Genomic DNA, 19,803 nt, shown 5'->3' with positions numbered 1-19,803 from the left:
AACAATAAAATATGAATAAATGGAGAAAAAAAAAGGACTTCTTCTCTTTTTGTAATGCACATCCCTTTAATTTCTTTAGGGTAAAGAATACTTTTTACCATATAATTTATTAAATGTTTAATTTAGTCTTGTGCTAGTTTGACGATGTTATCCTTTTTTTTTGGTCACCAAGGGAACTAAACAATATTATCAGATAAGGAAACTGTTACAATATTTTTTGACAAGGAAATTATACATTAATTGATAATAAAAAAAGAAACAAATAAAATGAGATTATTACAATGCAAAGCCGAAAATGTAATACCACATTAACAAAAATGAGTGTAATTATTAGGAAAAAAGATATTCTACTATTTATTTTTTGGTGTCGATATTGTGTTTATGTTATAATTTCCTTTCTCTTTTGTCTTCGTCATAAAAACAGAAGTTGCGATTTTGGTACTTCAACTTTAGCTTTGACACTCCAAATTAAGTATTTTAAGTTAAATAGAGAGTGTCGAAAAAGAACGCTATCCTATAAAAAAAGTGATAAATATATTATAAGCACACAGTTAGAAGCAATAATTAGTACGTCTCTAACATAAAAACGAACACTGCTAATCCGGTGCCAAAATTATTGTTATTTTTTGGGTACAAGAATTCATGTCTCCTATTTTTTGCGCAAAAGAATTCATGTCTTTTTGATACCTACTTATTTTATTTTTGTTTTTTGTCTTTTGCCATATTGTGCCCGCTTGTAAATTTGGTAATGTTACTTGGAACCTGGGTAGCCCAGCAAACCGACTGGACTAAGTAAGTAAATAAATTTACATGATTCGCTTCGCTCATTCGTTTCACAACATCGATCGAAACACAGAGAAAAAAAATTTCCCAAACCTTTTTAGAAAGACCCCTTTCACTTTTCTTCACAGTTTTTGAGCTCTCTTTGTGTTGCTGAACATGGAGACCATCTACCAATACTCAATCTCTCAAGTTGAACGACAAAACCAAGTTTTGCCCACAACCCATCTCCTCGCTTGCGACTGTTTCATCTTCCACTTAGACTTCACCCATCAACTCAAATTGTGCTTCCCTCAGGATTTGAACATACCCTTGAACTCAATTCAAGAATCCTTCTTTGTACCCTTTGATGTGTTTTTCTCACACACCCAAGAAACCATCCAAACCGTACTCTCTGGCTCTGGTGTTTCAATGGACTTTGTTCATGTCCTGCTGCCTGAAGTTCATTCTTTTGCCATGGACGTTGCCCAGGAGCCTGCAAATGCTGGACCCAGAGTAGTCCCATTGGTTTTGGCTGTTCTTGCTGTGACACCTTTTGATGACCGTGACCAAATTGAGAGGGCTATAATGGAATCTGGGCAAGTCTTTAATCCAGTCCCGGCTGCCAAATCCTCCATTGCGGGGCTCAAGAAGGTCAAGATTGACAATTTGAGCGTGACAAAGGAATGTAGCATCTGTTTGGAAGAGTTCTCTGCTGGGTTGGAGGTTGTGCTCATGCCCTGCTCTCATCTTTACCATAAAGATTGCATTGTTGAATGGCTGAAAAGAAGTCACCTGTGCCCCTATTGCCGCTTCAAATTGCCAACTTGATTGCATTGAATTATCACAGTGCGTGTTGAATTGGATTGCCAAAGGTAAATTTCTTGTTTTTCAACAATTGAGATTTATTTCTTTGAAGTGATTGACGTTGATTGAATTGACGTTTTGGCCTTTCTTGATCTTAAACCAGTTGCCACATCTCGTGGTGCATACAGCATATTGGCTGTGTACATTCAAGAACGAGTTTGATGGGTTGATCACATTCAAGGCTTACACGCTTATCAAGACTATAATGGAAATTGGGTGTTTGCTAGATCAAGATGAGCTTCTTGTATTGGTATGGCCGCTTCTCTATGCCTTTTATGTGTTTCCATTTTGTCATCTGTGGCCATTCTTGGTCATATAAATCTCATTCTGTATATATAATATTATTGTCAAGGTTTTGAAATCTTGCATAAGAATTATTGCTTTATACTATCAGTTTTAACTACTGATTATTCCATGTTTCTGATTTATATAAAGCAACTAATGATTAATTGATTGCATTGTGTAATTCAGCGTTTCTACTTTGTTGCTGAAAAAATCAAGGGAGTTTTACGGCAATGTTTTGACGGTTTTTCTTGGTTACGGAAGATTAAGAAGGAAACTTGTATGGCAATGCACAGGCCAGTTACTTTGAATATCTGATTGAGAGCAAGAAGCAACATGTTCTGGTAAGGAAGTTATCTCATTTTACTTTCTGCATATTTTGTTCACAATAGTCCAGTTCACCTTAACCTCATGGTAGCTTGTTTTCTTCATTGCTCAACCATTTTGAGTTAGGATGCCATGCCTTCTTCATATTTTGACATTATGCCTCCCTAATTATTAATGCATGATTTCAAAAGTAGGATTTGAAGGGCAAATAGATTTACAAGATCAGATAGAAAATGAAGATATGTGCTAAGCGTACAAAGGAAAAATAGAAAAATTTCATCGAGGGTACTAATTAGTGTGGCATTGGTAGATCGAGTGTAAATCAAATTGCAGAGGAAGTTGATATCTGATGTCTGTAAGAGTTTCTTGCACTGATTTGTGCTGTGGACTCATAAGGTGTTAAGTTATTATGAGAGTATGTTCTGTTGGAATGAAATTGATGTAATGGGAAGTCTGGATAGATCATATTTCAGATTTGCATTTTGATTTATGTGTCTCCACTTTTCTACTGTTTTCCTGGGCATTAATGAATTTCATCGTATTCCTTATCAAAAAGCTAAAAGAAATTATTGTATTTTGGTACAGAAATTTGCACATCAGATGCGAAGGGGTACATTCAGAACAGATCATGAAGTGCTGATGAAGCTGAAAGCACTCGTGCACGCCTTTTAAATGCAAAAAACATGGACAAAGTTCGGCTCCTGTGATGATCCTTGTCCAGTGAACACAAACAGTTTCTATTTTTTCAAAACAGGTGGCTCTTTGAGCCCTGTTTGATCTGCTGGTTACAACAAGATCAGCCATGCTCTATTTAGCACTGCTTTAGTCTGCAGTTGGCTTCCCAGTTCTTGTGTTATTTGCGGGGTTTTGGTTCTAGTCCCCCCCATTGTATTCTTTTTAAAAAAATGGTTTATTAATAATATGGAGGGACGGGCGGGGGGCTCCCAAAAGTGTAGGTCCCCTCTCCTTCTGGATTGAGGGTGGGCGCTTGCGTCTTGTGACCTTCACTGAGGTGCTAATCTCGCCTAATCCTCTAGTGGAAAAAAGTTCGGGTTGCAATGCCTCAAAATATTTTAGCCAGTTCTGCTATATACCAAAGCCGCAAATCCTTTGGTTGAAGCAAAATAGTGAGATACGTCAGATCAACTCTGCCATCCCACTCTCTCCTATATCCAGCAAAATAATGGCTTTTTTCTAATGTCCTCCAAGTAGAGGAAAAAACCACTGCCATAGATGTTTTGGAAGGGAGGTATGAGCTTCATCTTCACCAAGCTTCTTTCAATTAGACTTGTATTGTTCGTTTTGAATTGTTTTCCAAACCCAATGAGAGATTTGCTATCCAAGCTTCATCAAAAAGAGATATAGAAATTCAAATGGATAATAAACATTGATGAGAATTGCAACGGATAGTCAGGGCGGTGAGCAGGTTCGAGTATTCCTCTATCGCTTATATAAAAAAATGGAAGTAATTTTCATTTAATGAGAATTGGCATCAAAGTTGCTAAACACTAATTAACCGTACTTAACAGAAGAATAATAATTACTTTAATTAATTAAGGCTACACAACACATGGAGCTCCTGTAAAACACCCTCCAGAATTCCACCGAACCCTCCAGAAAAAAGCTTCAACTACTAACCGCCTCCACCTCCTCTCTATCAATTTAAACCCAAAGCGACAAACCGTCCGAAAACAAAAGAACAATAAAATTCAGAAAGCGATTTGAAAAATTAGAAAAGAGAAAATGTTCTTCTTCTTCGCTGGAGGAGTGGAGCAGCAGGTCCGGCAGGTGCTGAAATCCAGTGCGGGCAGGTGCATAGTGTGCAGGTCGCCGGCGGATCTGGTGGACTACGAGAAGGTACTGAAGGTCTTCTTCGTCCCCGTATGGCGGTGGCCCGGAAAGGAGCCCGTCATGCACTGTAACAATTGCAACCTCTTCTTCCCTCAGTCGTACTCTCTGCCGCCTCCGAAGACCGCCGATGACTCTGCGGCGGTCTCGGAGGCTCTGCGGTGTCGTTTCTGCGATCGGGTTGTGGAGCCAGAGTTCAACTTCTGCCCCTTCTGTGGCTCCGCTATATGAACATCAATTTGTGCCTTCATGACTGCTCTTTTTTGTGTATCTTTGTAAATTGGAATAAAATTGGATGTTTCAGAAAATTGGGTTTTGTTCTTCTTCCCATTTGTGTTAATGTAATTGTTGAGAAATGAAAATGTAGCAGAAGGAAATGAAATTGGTATCAGTTTGTCATTTCAATCATGAGAAACACTCATTGGCAAAAGTTTGAGCTTGTTCTTTGGAAATTTGGATTTTCTGAAAAATAAATGCTAATCTTTAGCCATGAATTTGCATTTACACAAAGCAACAAAGCAGATTCTTTGTTGCAAGAATTGGGTAATTGGATTTTCATTGAAGAGATTGGTGTTATCATACAAGTTAACACACATAAATATGTTATGGGGAAACAAATCAAAGACATAGGCATGTAAGGAGAAAAGAAAAAAGAAGAAAAAATATGAACACTGTACACAAAAAGGTTATTAAAAAAAAAAAAAAAGGTTGGTAGTGTACAGTTTCTTCTCTTTCAATTTTACAAGGGTGTTTTCTATGCAGATACCATTTTCTTCTTTGCCTCAAGATCAATTAACAGTTCCCGCCAAGTGACTCTAGGATTTCGTTGTTTAAGCCAAGAATAGCCAAACCGCAGTGCCTTGTCATGGTTGATCATCCATTCAAGAATGCGGGTTGGTTCCAGAGTTTTCATCAAAAAAGAAGGCTTTCTTGTTTTGGGTTTGAATTTAACCTGACTTGCTAAAGGGAAGTTGTTTCTCTCCTCGTTCCAAGGCATCTCTCCATTGCCTGTACCTCACTCCTAGCTTGTCGTATGTCACTGGCCAGTTCCAGACGTTTGCCCCCTTGTTCATGCGCTCTTGTTGGCCAAGGACAAGCCTTAGATCCTCATTCAAAACCTGTGTCAATTTGAATGCAACAAATTTTTAAGTGAGTCTGAGTGAGAATATCTTAATCAAGAGGGTTTTATTTGGTTCCACATCTGAAGCCATTGAGAAAAATCATGTCAGAAAAGATTTAATTACCTGTTCTGCAAAATGCCTCCATAGGAAGTTCACGAATGGAATGTGCTTCAACACGGGTGCAAAATCTAGTGACATTCTGTATAATAACCTTGTCTTATTTCTAGAAGAAGGTAAACACACATGAAGTTGATGAAGATGTGTGGTACACTGTTTAGTACTCTGCCCTTCCAGTTTTCCCGGTTTTGAGATCCCGATCGTAGAGAGTACCATACAAGGCGGCCGAAATTCCATATCTATAGGATATGGGTCCCAATATCCTTGGAGGCCAGATGCAGGCGTCAAAAATTTCACAAAGCTGAAAATTCAGATTATTCTCAACATTAAGTAAGTTATTATCTCATCTGTTGAAATTTTTAAATCAAGTTTAGAGTAACAATGCTCTATATATGCTCTAGTTGGATACAAAAATATGGCAACAGGAAACAATATCACATGATAGATAGATTGTACGTTAAGCAAACAGAAACAAACCTAGGAACACTCCACCCCTTGGCGAAGGTGGACGTATGAGTGAAAGGAGCATGCGCAAGATCTAAAAGGTTATCAAGAAGCAGCCCATGTTCCACTGGGAGTTCTATGACCAGCTGTCAAATGAAAACATTACAAAAATGTTACAACTCTTTCCACATATATAACTTATAAGCAATCTCTAACCTTCTTTAGGAAGAGCTCAAAGGATCAGAATTTATCCTTAACATACCTCAGCGTGGATTTGAAACCCTGAAGGAGGTTGTAAAGAAGGAAGAGTGGCCGATGGAGGGCCGTCACCAGGCCAAATCCATAACATTCCATCTTTCTCGAAACATGGCAATGACTTAATCTTTACTTTGTGTAATCGTGTAGATGGCATTTTCTCACATGTGCCATCGGTTGAGTATTCCCACCCTGAAATTCATCCATCACAGAGGTGTCAAACTGTGATTCCTATAATAGTTAGAAAGCACTGGAATATTACTCATAAAATGTCTATTGTTGTACTACATGACCTAGATGCTATGCCTTTCTAAGATGTCACTAACCATGATAGGGACACTGGATACGGCCCTCATTTACTGAACCGAGGTCAAGAGGGCAAGCTCTATGCGCGCAGGTATTCTGGACACATCCAGGTTTACCATCTTTTCCACGAAAGAGAACCCATGGTTCCTCAAAACAATCAAGTGGAACCTGAGAAGCAAAAGTGATAAGGCTCTTGTTAGAAGACATCCACAAATAGACTAAATAATACTGGACAACAAGTGCTATAAAAGAGCTACTCCTCAGAAGAAGTGTAATCCAATAGATAATGCCACACCGCCATAATGATCAAATTAATGATATAGCCAACAAAAACCTATGGAACTAACATAACTAATTTTTCTTTGCTGTTAATATGAAGAGGACCATGCCTTTCCAAAAGAAAAATGAAGAGGATCATGCCTTCCCAACACAAAATTGAAGAGGGACTTTCCCTCTGTTAGTAGAGTGATAATATTTTCTTCCTCTCTTTTATACTTTTATTCTTTTTCTTGTTTCCACACTAATGCTTTTAGTAGCTAATGCACAAGAAATGAATAAAAAACTTGAAGAACTAGCCTACCATGGTATCATCTTTCAGGTCAGTGGAGAAGGCAACAGGGTACCAAAAATTCTTCAATCGGGGATGGTAGGGTTGAACTGGACCTGAAATGTTCAACCCTTTTCGAGGCAGCCTCCTTTTTACAGTATCCAGAGATTGCGTAGAAGTGCTTGGAGAAGGGGATGCTTCCTCAGAATATGTAGTTGCTCTATCTTGTAACAGCTTGTCATTCACCAATTCTTCCATGTAAGCCAATTTATCTAAAGCAGTGGAAACCCTTGCTTCAGATATATGAACCTGTAGTAATTCATGGATTAAAATTTCAGAAGTAAGCATCTGGTCAGTTGGATGCTCTATAATTAATCAGTCTTTGTTACTAGTACTATTCAATTTTCAAGGAGGATAAATTGAAGTGATTTCAAGTTATGCAAGTTACAAGACTTTATCTCCTCAAGTGTTAAATTTACACACCTGTCTATGAGCCTGTCCTAGCTCTTCTTGCAACTCTGCAAGCTCCTTCTTGATGGTACCTATAGACTTATAATCTCGGGCTAGAGGATTTAAAACGTCCACAACCTGCACAGCCATATTTGAGCGTAAGAATCCCAATGAAACATAACAATAAAGATTTTTTCAACAAAATTATAATTCAATGCTCAGCACAGAATTGTTCCAAATAAAATGAAATTAGAGTCAAGTTTCAATCAGTCAATATGCTATCAAAAAGGAAATTTAACTCATCATCTAGATATAAGAAGTTGCTCAGATTAGCACTCTGACCTTTTCATGGAGGAGCATGATTGTGAGCACATCTTGTCGAGCCCGCCAATCACAGTATTGTATATCATATCTAGCAACTTCCAAGGCCAGATTTGCATCCAAGAACTTCCCTTTAGTTTGGGGAAATTTGGACCTGGGATCCTCCACATCAAAGAGTGTACTCCAAGCATTCTTCTTTTCTATCTCTGATTGCTCTCCAAATACAGCAAACACCCGAAACCCTCCTTTCACACCCTGAAATTTAACAAGTCCAACAATCTAAGCTACTATATATAACAGCTCACACTTTATTACATCTATAACAGAAGATGATACATCAAGAACTAGCAGGAGCCCACAAATATTTATAATTAGCATAAAAATCATATATCTTTAATTTGGTATTAAGTGCTAGTTTCAATCCACAATTTAACCAACCCAACTGAAATTCTACTTCAAATTTAGCATGTACCCACTAAAATTAAAGGTGAAACCTATCCAAGTTTATATACTTTCTCACCAAGTACCTATTACACACTAGATTAAGCATGTACCGCTAGAGGAAGCCACATTTCATCTAACTAGTCAACCATGTTAAGTGTTAATATACAAGTTCCAAAAATCTAAGAAAACCCAGATAAAATTTATTGAAACTTTTCTTAGATCCGTACCTTCTTGGTGCTAAGCTTGGTTGATCTACAAAATGATATGGGCAAAGATAGAGCTGCAGCTGTGGCAACAATGGTCATGGCGTTTGAAGCTGACAGACTCATGGCTAGGGAGAGAGAGAAACTTAAATGATTTTGGAGTCACAAATTTATTGTTGGAAATTTCTGTTGATAAGTGGGTGGCTGCTCTAGCCCGCGATCTCAGTTGGCCTCCCATGGTATGCCACGTGGATACGCTTGGCTCCCACGTGGCAACCTCTGCTTCCACATGCTCTTTGCTTGTGTCTGTGAGTATCTGGCATGAGTGGGGCCCTTATATCTTGCCAGCTCGGATGACCAAGATATCTTTATCTATCCCCGTTTTGTGTGTTTTTCTCCTCGTATTTGGATTTTTGAAATGGGTTGGGTTTTGCCATGTGAGGTGGGTGACAGGCCACTTTTTCTTCTATGTGGTCATTTTGTAATATAATCCGTTAATCCATTATGATAAATTTGATTGGCAATGGTGATTATTTTGATCAAAGACATTGATAGTTGTGAATTGTGATTGATGGCTTAGTGTAGCATCTTATTATTAATACATGAATTTTTTTTTTTGAAAAAGAGAAAAGTGAACTTGACATGCTTAGTGGGTTGGGCTCATTTTCACAATGAGCTTTTCCCTCTCATTATAGCCTTACTTCATCGTTGTATCTTGTGTAAAGGACTGACGATAGTGTTAATATGAGAATGTGTGCAATCAAGATGAGTCTCAAACCCCATTTGCCATTTTGGGTATTCAATGACCATTGATAAGCCAAATGACAATGATCGTGGTACGACCGTTGGTGTGGTGGTGCACTGGCAACCGGTCTTCATCGTAAGAATTCTATAGTGAGGGTATTATAGATGACCCTTAGATGAGGCCTTATCTTTTAATCGTTGGATCAAATTGGTTAGCCTGATTTAACAATTAAGAGATATGACCTCACATAAGGGCCATATATAAGACCCTCACTATAAAATGACTCGTCTTCATCATTCAAAGGGATTTTGGGCTTTTAGTGCCGGCCCAATTCCAACGAATTCTATTGTTTTTCTGTTATTGGGCTGGAAACCAATCTGCCCATGGGGTCTTGTTTCCTGTATATCTGGTTTTTATTTAACACGGACACAAACAAAACAAAAAATCTGAACCGACATCCCATTGCCCAAAGTTTATTTTATTTTATTATAGTGGCCCAAAGATATGATTGCGGGTAACGGAAGCAATCTCTAATCACGCAGATAGACAGTCAGTCAAAGTCTACTCAATTTCCACCAAGAAATAACTTCAAATTAACGAATTGAATCAAATCCACCATGAACAAGGCCGCAGCTTTTACCATGATGAACAACCCTCTAAAAATATCTCCACCGCTCTCATCATCCTCTGCGCCCCTTTAGTATGGATTTATTGTAGAGAGAAACAGAAAGTAAGAAAGAAAGGGAAACAAAGTAAAATGAGTAGAACGAGAGCTCAAAAGGAAGAAAAGGCAGGGCCTTTCTTCTTAGCCACACTTGTGCTCTGGTTCGTCTCCGTTTTGTTCGAAATTCTGTTCCACAGGCGCTCGCAGCTGCTCTCCATAGTCGCTGGCTGTTTCTTTTACCAATTGGCCAACTGGGTTGTTCGCGCTTTCGTCTCCCGCGACCCTCTCTTTGTCAACACATCTGTTTCTCTGCTCCACTCCACCATAACCTCCTCTTCAGGTTTGTTTTCTTTTCAAGCTGTTCTTTTTTCTTGGGAATATTTTTTGGGGTTTTTTGAGTATGTTTCATGGTCTTTTTCTGTGCATAGAGTTTAGTGATAGGTTTAACAAAAATGGAATCTTTGTACTGAAATTAACACTTTAACTTTGTTGGGGACTGTTTTCTCTAAGTACCAACTCCATTGTTGAAATGATAATCATTACATTTGCCACATAGCTTACCAGGTGGGAAAGCTCATGCTCCCATTTGTTGGTTCCAGCATTCCCATTGTGTGTGTGTTTTTATTTTCTGGTTCTCTCATTCTGAAAGACATGGTCTTTATGCAATGCAACATAGACTGTCCGAGCTAAAATGGGTACTGTACTTTGTAGAAGTGGAGGATATGAAGATATCTTATGCTAAATTGCAGAGCCAGGTGTGTTGGTGAGTTTAGGGTGGTGGGATTAAGGTTGCCCATGCGCCTAGATTTCTCTCATCTTGGCATTCAGGGTGGTTCGGGTACTATTATTTCTTTGATTGGATTGGCTATGATGAAAGGGTGATATAAAGTCTAACCTACAATGTTATCCTTGATTTATGTCCAAAAGAGTAGAATCTTGGGAAATGGACAAAACGAAGCATATGTATAGAATAAGCAAAACTTAAGAAGATCATAACTTTCGATAGGTAACTTGTGAAACCTTTAAATGTAAGATCAAAGATCAAGGTGCTTACCCTTAGACATACATATCCAAGTATATTTTAACTTGCTTGTTTTTTCTTAATTGTTTTTATAACTTTCTTGAGCACATCTTTCATTGTTGATTCCAATGTAAAGTTAAGGGATGCAACTTCGATCTTGTTTGTCTCTGCAGTGATATTTATTTTGGCTAATCAGTGGTTAAAAAATGGTTCGATTGGCATGTTTGAGCACTCTCAGTTGTTTGGAGGTACTTGGCCATGGGCATACCCAGCTTTGTGTTTTTCGTGCGGTTACTTTGCATATGATCAGTGGGATATGCTGCATTATGGATTATATAGTGGTTGGATCCCTTCCATCCTGATGCATCATCTGATACTCCTCATTTGCTTTACTCTTGCTTTGTATCGGAATGTGACCATCAATTACCTTATTCTCACTCTCATTTGTGAGGTATGTTGTACTATCTTCTTAAAAGCTTTCCTATCCCTTGGTGAATTGCTTTTTCTTCTTCTGATAATATTTCCTAGTGCTGAGAAAATTGGATCAGTCAGTCTGATCGGTTCAGTATTTCATTAAATTGTTGTTAATGTGAATTCTACATGAAACTGATTCTGATATTTCTATTTCTGTTGACAGCTGCATTCTATCTTTCTGCACGTGAGGAAAGTGCGGCGGATGGCAGGTGTTCGTGATGCCAAGAGCAAAATTGTAATGGCAGAATGGGTTCTTAATCTAGTAACCTACATTGTAGCAAGGGCTGGAGCTCACCTTCTCATCACTGCCAAGCTCATCTGGGATGCTCCCAAATTCGGAAAGGGCATTGAGCTGCCACTTGCATTGTTTGGGATGTTCGGAATGAACTTTCTGAATGCCTTTCTTGGCATCGATCTCTTCCATGCTTTCAAGAGAGAGAGGAATCCTCAGAATACTAATAGTCATCATGAGTGACAAAGTAAAGGCCAAAAAATAGTTACAGATCTTTTTCGTTTGTGTTGGTTTTTTTTTTTGGGTCGGAATTTTGTTTGTGTTGTTTATTTCATTGATTTTGCACATAAATGGTTGTTGACGAAAAGAATTGAGTTATTCATGTGAGAAATCAACAGTGTAAATTATGCGAGCGAGAGTATATGAAGGCATGGTTTGTTTCCCTTGATATTTACTTTCTTAAGAAAATTCTACATGCTTTTAGGTGTCCATTTCTGTTTCATGGTTAAAAAAATGTAGGAATTTAAAAAAGAGGTCCTACCGGGAGTCGAACCCAGGTCGCTGGATTCAAAGTCCAGAGTGCTAACCACTACACCATAGAACCCGTTTGACAATTATACTGCACCATATCTTATATATTCATAATCATTAGTGCCTCATAGCACGGGAAGTATATTACACACGTGTGTGCCAATTATTTGTCGTTTTCCAATGCTATCAGTGTAGTTCAAAATTCACTCCGACAAATGTCGACGACGGTTTAGCCGTCACGGGTTTAGAAATTAATTGTAAATCTTTTATATATTTTATTTGTCCGATAAGTAATCAACGAGGGGTGGTGGCGCAGTTGGCTAGCGCGTAGGTCTCATAGCTACTGAGTTATCCTGAGGTCGAGAGTTCGAGCCTCTCTCACCCCAATATATTTCTTTTTCCACCTATTTTCTGTGTGGAGTTTTCTCCGCCTCTATCTTTGTTTATTTTTTCTTAGAGCATCCACAGTGGAGGGATATAAATTCGGAGGTATAAAGTCACTTTTACATCCCTTTATACCTCTGTGGGTGTAAATATATTTTGCTCCAATAGGAGTGTAAATTCTGTGGTGTAGCCGTGTGTCTCACCTTTTATGTTGACTTTTCTTCATTTTTTTTTCTTTTCTTGGGTCTATCTGCAAGGGATATAAATATGGATGTAAATATACATTTTATTTTACATCCTCATGGTGGTGATGTATATTTACATCCATTTATATCTACTCATTGAGACGATTCCGATAACTCGGGGTGTATATTTAACATAACACCCCCATATACACCCCCCATTGTGGATGCTCTTACATAATAAAATAGCATTCTTCTCTTCATTTCAGATCCAAAACTCCCAACTCCAACGCTTTGTTTTGTTTTTTTCGGTTGCCAAAATAAGCTTTTTAGGCCATTTAAAATCAACATAGCTTGCAGCAAGGATTAAAATATCGGCCGTGCAGATAATATCGGGCCTCCAATTTACAGATATTTCGAGGGATATATCGTTATCGTTTTGGGTATCGGGAAAAAATCAACAAAAATGACAGATATAGGCATTGAAACACATAATTTTGGTGTAAAACTTTCATAGATGTTATGTACATTGTCAATGAATGTATTGAACAAATAAAACTCAAAATTTACTAATAATAAGATATATATATATATATATATATATGATGAAATATAAGTGGTATGTAATACGCGTTAATGAAATGTCTGAAAATAAAAAGTTGATTAGAATGAATAAACCATACATAAATCCATAGTTTATTTGAACATTGGATTACAATTTAGATGAGTGTCCAACTACATAAATGAAGAGCTCCTATGAGGTTCAAACAATGTGGAACAACCATCTAGATTCGTACAATAATCATACCAAGTCATGTAACCCGAGTAGTTTGTAAGCCATGTTTGAACATGGTGCACATATGTCTCTCTTGAGCTCCCTACTGTCATCCCATATACGGGATAGTTATGATTAACCCAACTAGTAGGTCCATAATCTGTTTCATCATCTTGAGCTCCATATCTAGTTCCACTATAATCAGACATGACATAACCATAGCCATCATAAGATTCATTTGAGTTAGTACTAGGTCTATATTCTTTTGATGCATAGTCTATATTCTTTTGATGCATAGTCTATATTCTTTTGATGCATACTCTAAAACATGCATAAAAACATCTTTTGAATTGAATATTGCCAAAAGCCTTCACACATATATCTAATCACTGCACATATACCTCCAAAAAATCTTTTCAGTTTCAATTTGCTTCAAAACTTTTGAATTTTTTTGGGTTTTGTTATGGCTATCGGAAAATATCGGGAATATCGGCAAAATATCGGGATATTGCACTTATCGGGGATATATCGTCGATATCGGGGAAGATATGACCTTACCCCCCAATATCGGTGTCGACAGTTCAAAATATCGATATATCGGCCGATATATCGGTGTATCGGCCGATATTTCAATCCTTGGCTTGCAGTTCTTCCTGTGTTTATTAGTTAAGGGGCAAACCAGTTACGACAATCTTCAATCATCAGTTCTTCCTGCGTATTCCAAAACTTGTATGCTCCCCAAAAAGAAAAGAGCTGATATTCCAAATTGGAATTCCCTTAGAAATATACTTCACCAACAATTTTAGAAAATGCGTGGTACCGAAACAGGAAGAAGAGCATTTTAGGGCAAATCTGTGGACATTCAGAGCTTGATCTATTACTGTTCATTTGAAAACAAAATGTGCCAATTAATCAGCATTTAATTAGCAACCTTTAAAATACAGTGAAGCACTAAATTCTCTGTAATACAAACACATGAAATCAATTATACCTATTGTTTTTCTCTTCTAAAGAATGAATCTTAGCTAAATTTCTAGTCGTATCCCACTCTTAGTTCGAGAGAAGAACTTTGCGAACCCGTTTCGATTCTTCTCAGAACTGACATGAGTTGACAATACAGTAGATGAGGTTGATGAAGATGAAGATGGTGGTGAAGTATCCTCATTTCTATTTACTGAAGGACCACAACTCTCATCGGCTGGTTTTGACACAGAATCTCTTTTAGGTGAAAATGTCACATTGGAATGAAACTTCCACTGGTCATCAGCTTTAGGTATCTGTGGTGCAACAGCAGAGAACCCTGGTATGTTTGCAGTGTCAATCAGGAAATCTTCTAGTGTTGCTAGAGATTTCAGTTGATTCCCAAGAGATGCTATTGTCTTCTGACACTCGGCAAGCTTTCCAGCAGCTACAGCTAGGTCTTCCTGGAAAATTAGTCGCAATACCACATTAAATTTTATATTTTTTTTGTTTTAACTTGATGAATGATTTGAATAATCAAAATTTAGACATGTAATGTAGATGGTTTCAGTCTTTGATCACCAACCTGCTTTATCTTCAATTCACCATTTGAGCAAGCATTTTTCTGAAGATTGACTTCTTCATTTTTTCTTGATAGCTCTTCCTCTAAACTTTGACATTTGACAGCAATTTCTGCTGATAAAGTCCTCTCCCTTTGAACCTCTGCTTCTAAGAAATTAACCTTAGCAGACATGGTCCGCGCCTCTGCTTCCATGCTAATCAGCTGAGACTCAATAGTCTGTTTTGATTCTCTTGCACTGTTTAGCTCCTTTTGTAACTCCTCCAACTTCATTTCTGCTTCTTTTAGCTGAAACTCTGCTGCCTCAAAACATTCTTGACTTTTGGCTAAAGCAGTTTGTAGTTCAGCTTTCTCTACTTCCAGCTTTTCTTTCTCTACTTCCAACTTTTCTAACTTGTGCTCTAGTTCGGCTGTTCGATGACTCATAGCTGCAAGTTCAGCTTTCTCTACCTCCAACTTTTCTTTCTCTACTTCCAAATTTTCTAACTTATCCTCTAATTCAGCTGTCCGAAGACTCATGGCTTCAAGTTCAGCTCTCAAGGCACTTTCTTCATTATTGGACTGATTAATTATGGCTTCTGATTCTAGGCAACTAGTTCCAACCTCAGTATGTGGCAATGAAGCAAGTCGTTCCATCTCAAGAAAATCATCCATGAGATCAATATCAACAGAAGAGGCTGGCAAATTTCTGTTAACAGCCTTTTCATTCTTGAATTGATCAAGCTCAGCAACCAGGGCTGACGCCCACGAGTCAGAGAAATTCAGGTCACGCTTGTTTGGCTCTGAGCCATTCATCTTTTGAGAATCTATCTCCATCATGTTTAGCCGTTCTCCACTGTCCGATTGACTATCCATGCAAGACTCCACATAAATTGAGGAAGCAGCACTGGATTTATGATCATGAACTAAAGGTATTTTGCAACCCAAAGCTTTTAGCCTCCGGCACTCAGCTTCAAGCTTTGCAACCTTCCTTATACTCTCCAAGTGTTGCTTACTGGCTGTTTCAGCTGCTTGAGTACTTAAGTCCCTCTCAATTGTCCTGATTTCCAACTCCTCTGCTTGAGACAGTAGCTCAAGCTTAAGGGCTGAGTTTTCTTTTTCCAAAGATTGAAGCTTATGAGAAAGATGAGGATCCACAAAAGCAGAAACTTCAGATCTATTAGCTTCCGCTTTTCTCTGGAGCTCAATAATTTGACTTTCAAGCTTTAATTTGGTAGACTCCCAATCACGGGTTTTCTTCACCACAGCTTCCTGTATGGCTTGTTCCTGCTCCTCTCTTGCTTGTCTAAGCTGCCTTACACATTCCTTGAGGGCCCCATCAAGATGGCTTACCCGATCTTCCAGGGCTGAGTTTTGCTGCATTGTAGCTTCAAGTTCTAGCTTAAAAACGGTCGCCTCATTTTCAGCCTTTTCCCAGCCTACGTTGACATCAAAACTAGATCGCTTTTATATATAAAAAGGTGACAACATTATAACAATCATTAGAAATATAGAATTTGTGGTTGAGATTTGGCTAAAATTATCCTAGACGTCCCACTTCACATTATCTCTTAAATTTGGAAACATTATGTGTACAAAACCATTGCACTTAGAAATTTCACAAATCTTTAAATCTCATCCTCATCATTATGTGGACAAAACCATTCCTTGTACAGGAGACAAGACACAAGGGTTTCAGAGAGCTGTTCTTCATGTTTAGAAATTTGAAAACAAATTAGCAGAGTTGGTATGTTATATGTCAAAATATTGCTACACGCTATTACCTGCAACAGCTTCTTCAGCAACTTTGGCATGCTGCTTCACCAAGTCTTCTTTGGCACTAACATTCACAAGAGCAGCTGATAATCTCTCTGTTAGACTCTTCACACTATCATTAACATCTTCAGCATTGGATGCAGCTTTTGATGTGACTTCGGGTGATTGAGTGTCATGATTAGGAGATGCCTTAAGTGCTTCCTGCTACAATGATAACATAAGAAATAATACTCAAGTTAAACACGCATAAAATCATAGTTCAGATTAAATGAACAACACCTAATAGAGGCGCTTGCAAATTCACCCGAAGGTATCTTAAGAAGAGGAGAGGAAATAGTATTTGTTTAATATCTAGAGTGATACGAAACATTATGAAAACTTAAAATCTTATAAATGGTTAAATCAAAGTGGCTGTTGTTATGCATGCATGCACACAGCCACACTACAAGATACCCTTTGTTTCTCTTTTGAGTGTGTAAGATGTCCTCAAATACCAGTAATTATATAGTTTTGAGGGGCCTGTGTCTGTAGGGTGTCCTCTGAGTACCAATAAAACTCATTTGACATCAAGTCTCCGCCACTTGAGCTAAGCCATGACGTCGATACCATATCAAGACAAGGAAGACACTAAAGAAACAGGAGAGAAGATAACAGAGAAGGGGTATCCCAAACAGGAAATGCTACTTAATCGTTTGGTTGCATAAGCAGACATGAATTCCTAATGCAAAGCTATAAGGAATGCCAAACACAAATTTCAAATCAACATAGCCAAATCTGATCTTGTAGTTAATTAAAACACTTACTCATTCTAGGCAATTAATCAAAATAGACGCATCTCACGTATGTTTTAGGAAATTAAGTTATGTTACAAAATGAGAAACAGATGTAGGACGGGAAATCAATCAACATGTGCAAGAGGAGTACTTGATCTGCGTCCTCATGTCATAGACAGTCTATTCCAGACAACAAAGAAATGTACAGAAGAGTAACCATCCACTGAAAAGCAATTTTCAACTTTTGAAGGACATAAAGATTCATCACTGAAGCACTGCCTTATGTGGAAGATTGATGCCTTGATGGCTAAATATGTGGTAATAGCAAACGAAAGTATAATGTCAAATTTCCAAAATTCCATGCAAAAGATGAAAATTTACCGGAAACGAAGGAATCCAAAAAAAAAAAAAAAGATAGGGAGGAAATCAGTTTAAGTGAATGCAGAGCATTCTAGGTAAATGACTTAGTTAACTGCCCAGAGAACAATTTGTGTAAGATTTAACTCAAATTTTGTGGTGGTCAGGGTTCAGCTACCAACCTGTTCATCAGAGTACCTCTCAGAGTGTGAAGATACTGAACCTGAACTGTCAGTTTCTCCAGAGCTCTTCTCAGAAGACTTCTTTTTCCACAACCACTTGCGATCCATCTAATGTTCTATTGTCCAACTTCCCAACTAGCACTTCACAGAATGTTTATCTGTACACACATCACAATTTTACAGACAAGTCATCAAAAACCCACCACAAATCCTCTTCAAAGTTGCAGGAAACAAAAGAAGTAAGCATAAATAGATATCTAATTTATTGGTTGTTGCTGGAAAGTGGAACTCCAACCAATATAGCCGAGCCTTTTAAAAACAGAAAGCCATGTCTTTCCAGCAAATCGCAAGCATTTAAACAGAAAGAAGACTTCGCTTATCATTCTCTCAGCTTTGCTTCAAATCCACTCCAAAACCATCTACCCCAACAACAAATATTACGACATTATAAGAATCAAAATGGATCTCCGCATAGCTCAAGAGCACGAATAAGAGTATATATAACACACCCAAACACAGACTTACTTGCTCGCTCCGAAGATGGAAGGATTTGTAGCTCCAGCATCACATCCAACGCAATCAAGTGCTTCTGAAATGCCATAAAGTTGTGTAATCACTAAAGAGCAAAGACCCATTTTTTAAATCACAAAAACAAAACTACCCAATTGATAAATTGATGAAATGTTGCAGAATATCCACTTTCAAAAGACAAAATTCGCATGAATACAACAGTGCTTGTACCAGAACATACCCAAAAAGAAATGGAAGAAACCAAATTACCCAACACAAAAGCTCCCACATACCAGCAACCCATCAATGCAAAAAGACACAGAACCCTCCTCACTTACCCAGAAACCCTCAGAATTCAGATGCATATAAAATTCAGCTAAGAAAGATTAAAAAGAGCAGAACCCAGATCAAATACCTTTGACTGGAGGAGACCCCAACAACCTAAAGAGTAGATGGAAGCCCAGTAATAACAAGAAGTAAATGGAAAGTAGGTTTCAAACTTCAAACTTGAGACTTAAGATTACAGACCATAATAATGAGGAGCAATAAAATAAGACTGAAAAAATCCGTAGAATGTCAGATAACAACTAAAAGTAGCAGATAATGCGGGTTTCTATTTCTTGTTTTCTACTTTACCTTTTTGGGTACTCGGAAATATAAAAGAAAAAAGAGACGAGCATGTGCTTGTTTGTGGATATCAAGCTGTGAAGATGGAGAGAGTGCGCAGAAACCTCAAAATCCACTTTTTCAGCTTTTCTTTTATTCAAAATTGAAAATGGTTTTCTCTCATTTGTTTATTCTGTGGCTGGATTTTGAAATCCAGCTACCCTTATTCCCGCCCATAATCGCGATTGATTATTTGTAGAAAATGTAGCAGCAGCAGTTTTTTTATTTTTGAAAATAATATTTTAATTGCAATGAAGTTAATTTGTTGCAATATTCTATATTGCAGAGAAGCTGGGTCCTATTTTCTTGTCGCCAACCGGCTTTTCAGCACTGTTCTATATTGTTTGTATTGGTCACTGCGCCACAGGCATAGTGAAGGAATCTTTAGCATGAAGCCGAACTTGACGTGGACATCTTCTTCTAGGCTGATTTCATGATCCCATGGAGGAAATTCGAGGCTCAATTTTTTTTTTTTTGGTTGGAAAATTTGGCGAAGCCTTATAAATTTTGGATTTTGAACATTTTCTAAAGTTTTAGTTCATGCTTATTTATTATCAAGATTTTATTATTTTTTTGCATACAAAAGATATTAATTATTGTATTCTGTACAATACGCAGGTAAGATTTTATTATTTTTTTGCATACAAAAGATATTAATTATTGTATTCTGTACAACAATACGCAGGTAAGTGTCCAGGTTTCAAAATACATATAGAAAAAG

The 19,803-nt window shown here is 37.8% G+C and overlaps 5 protein-coding genes and 2 non-coding genes across 14 annotated transcripts; 4 read left to right on the top strand and 3 right to left on the bottom strand.

Annotated features, from left to right (window-relative positions):
* Positions 1–939: 939 nt before the first annotated feature.
* On the top strand, positions 940–1,590 carry LOC103319816 (uncharacterized). Its single transcript, XM_008221411.2, has one exon. It carries the CDS (start codon positions 940–942, stop codon positions 1,588–1,590), a length of 651 nt encoding a protein of 216 aa, XP_008219633.1.
* A 2,101-nt stretch (positions 1,591–3,691) lies between these two features.
* Positions 3,692–4,488, top strand: LOC103319818 (zinc-ribbon domain protein). The gene has a single exon (XM_008221412.3). It carries the CDS (start codon positions 3,979–3,981, stop codon positions 4,312–4,314), a length of 336 nt encoding a protein of 111 aa, XP_008219634.2. The 5' UTR covers positions 3,692–3,978; the 3' UTR covers positions 4,315–4,488.
* Positions 4,489–4,622: 134 nt separating this feature from the next.
* Positions 4,623–8,484, bottom strand: CH1 (Pheophorbide a oxygenase family protein with Rieske 2Fe-2S domain-containing protein). Its single transcript, XM_008221413.3, has 9 exons — positions 8,316–8,484; positions 7,666–7,899; positions 7,357–7,461; positions 6,907–7,182; positions 6,347–6,494; positions 6,028–6,212; positions 5,799–5,911; positions 5,328–5,622; positions 4,623–5,201 (listed from the first exon to the last, which is right to left on the bottom strand). Exons 1-9 carry the CDS (start codon positions 8,415–8,417, stop codon positions 5,031–5,033), a joined length of 1,629 nt encoding a protein of 542 aa, XP_008219635.2. The 5' UTR covers positions 8,418–8,484; the 3' UTR covers positions 4,623–5,030.
* A 1,161-nt stretch (positions 8,485–9,645) lies between these two features.
* LOC103319821 (TRAM, LAG1 and CLN8 (TLC) lipid-sensing domain containing protein) lies at positions 9,646–11,875 on the top strand. The gene is made up of 3 exons (XM_008221414.2): positions 9,646–10,040; positions 10,895–11,172; positions 11,359–11,875. Exons 1-3 carry the CDS (start codon positions 9,794–9,796, stop codon positions 11,668–11,670), a joined length of 837 nt encoding a protein of 278 aa, XP_008219636.1. The 5' UTR covers positions 9,646–9,793; the 3' UTR covers positions 11,671–11,875.
* An 84-nt stretch (positions 11,876–11,959) lies between these two features.
* Positions 11,960–12,031, bottom strand: TRNAQ-UUG (transfer RNA glutamine (anticodon UUG)). Its single transcript has one exon. It is a non-coding gene; the product is annotated as a tRNA-Gln (tRNA).
* Positions 12,032–12,259: 228 nt separating this feature from the next.
* TRNAM-CAU (transfer RNA methionine (anticodon CAU)) lies at positions 12,260–12,344 on the top strand. The gene is given in 2 exon segments: positions 12,260–12,297; positions 12,309–12,344. It is a non-coding gene; the product is annotated as a tRNA-Met (tRNA).
* Positions 12,345–14,138: 1,794 nt separating this feature from the next.
* Positions 14,139–19,373, bottom strand: LOC103319822 (filament-like plant protein). Of its 8 annotated transcripts, none has more exons than XM_089047122.1 (7): positions 19,053–19,373; positions 18,432–18,495; positions 18,202–18,325; positions 17,907–18,064; positions 16,603–16,798; positions 14,846–16,257; positions 14,139–14,723 (listed from the first exon to the last, which is right to left on the bottom strand). In XM_089047122.1, exons 4-7 carry the CDS (start codon positions 18,012–18,014, stop codon positions 14,325–14,327), a joined length of 2,115 nt encoding a protein of 704 aa, XP_088903248.1. In that variant the 5' UTR covers positions 18,015–18,064; positions 18,202–18,325; positions 18,432–18,495; positions 19,053–19,373; the 3' UTR covers positions 14,139–14,324. The 8 variants fall into 8 exon arrangements, with proteins under 8 accessions (XP_088903248.1, XP_088903251.1, XP_088903249.1 ...); XM_089047125.1 differs by having other exon boundaries at positions 16,603–16,795; XM_089047123.1 differs by lacking the exon at positions 19,053–19,373 and adding an exon at positions 18,832–19,026.
* Between the last annotated feature and the right edge of the window lie 430 nt (positions 19,374–19,803).

This window comes from Prunus mume, linkage group LG2 (genome assembly GCF_029339155.1).
Source record: "Prunus mume cultivar Tortuosa linkage group LG2, ASM2933915v1, whole genome shotgun sequence".
NCBI classification, from domain to species: Eukaryota; Viridiplantae; Streptophyta; class Magnoliopsida; order Rosales; family Rosaceae; genus Prunus; species Prunus mume.
The sequence above is the reverse complement of the archived record's forward strand: the minus strand, read 5'-3'. Positions and strand labels throughout refer to the sequence as shown.

Coding starts and splice junctions, on each gene's coding strand:
- LOC103319821 (XM_008221414.2), top strand. CDS start 9,794: ATGAGTAGAACGAGAGCTCAAAAGGAAGAAAAGGCAGGGCCTTTCTTC. Junction 10,041..10,894: donor CACCATAACCTCCTCTTCAG/GTTTGTTTTCTT, acceptor TTGTCTCTGCAG/TGATATTTATTTTGGCTAAT. Junction 11,173..11,358: donor TTCTCACTCTCATTTGTGAG/GTATGTTGTACT, acceptor TTCTGTTGACAG/CTGCATTCTATCTTTCTGCA.
- LOC103319822 (XM_089047122.1), bottom strand. CDS start 18,014: ATGGATCGCAAGTGGTTGTGGAAAAAGAAGTCTTCTGAGAAGAGCTCT. Junction 16,799..17,906: donor AGAGGTACTCTGATGAACAG/GTTGGTAGCTGA, acceptor TTATCATTGTAG/CAGGAAGCACTTAAGGCATC. Junction 14,724..14,845: donor GTGAATTGAAGATAAAGCAG/GTTGGTGATCAA, acceptor CTAATTTTCCAG/GAAGACCTAGCTGTAGCTGC.
- LOC103319818 (XM_008221412.3), top strand. CDS start 3,979: ATGTTCTTCTTCTTCGCTGGAGGAGTGGAGCAGCAGGTCCGGCAGGTG.
- LOC103319816 (XM_008221411.2), top strand. CDS start 940: ATGGAGACCATCTACCAATACTCAATCTCTCAAGTTGAACGACAAAAC.
- CH1 (XM_008221413.3), bottom strand. CDS start 8,417: ATGAGTCTGTCAGCTTCAAACGCCATGACCATTGTTGCCACAGCTGCA. Junction 5,912..6,027: donor GGTTTCAAATCCACGCTGAG/GTATGTTAAGGA, acceptor TTCATTTGACAG/CTGGTCATAGAACTCCCAGT. Junction 5,623..5,798: donor AAGGGGTGGAGTGTTCCTAG/GTTTGTTTCTGT, acceptor CTGAATTTTCAG/CTTTGTGAAATTTTTGACGC.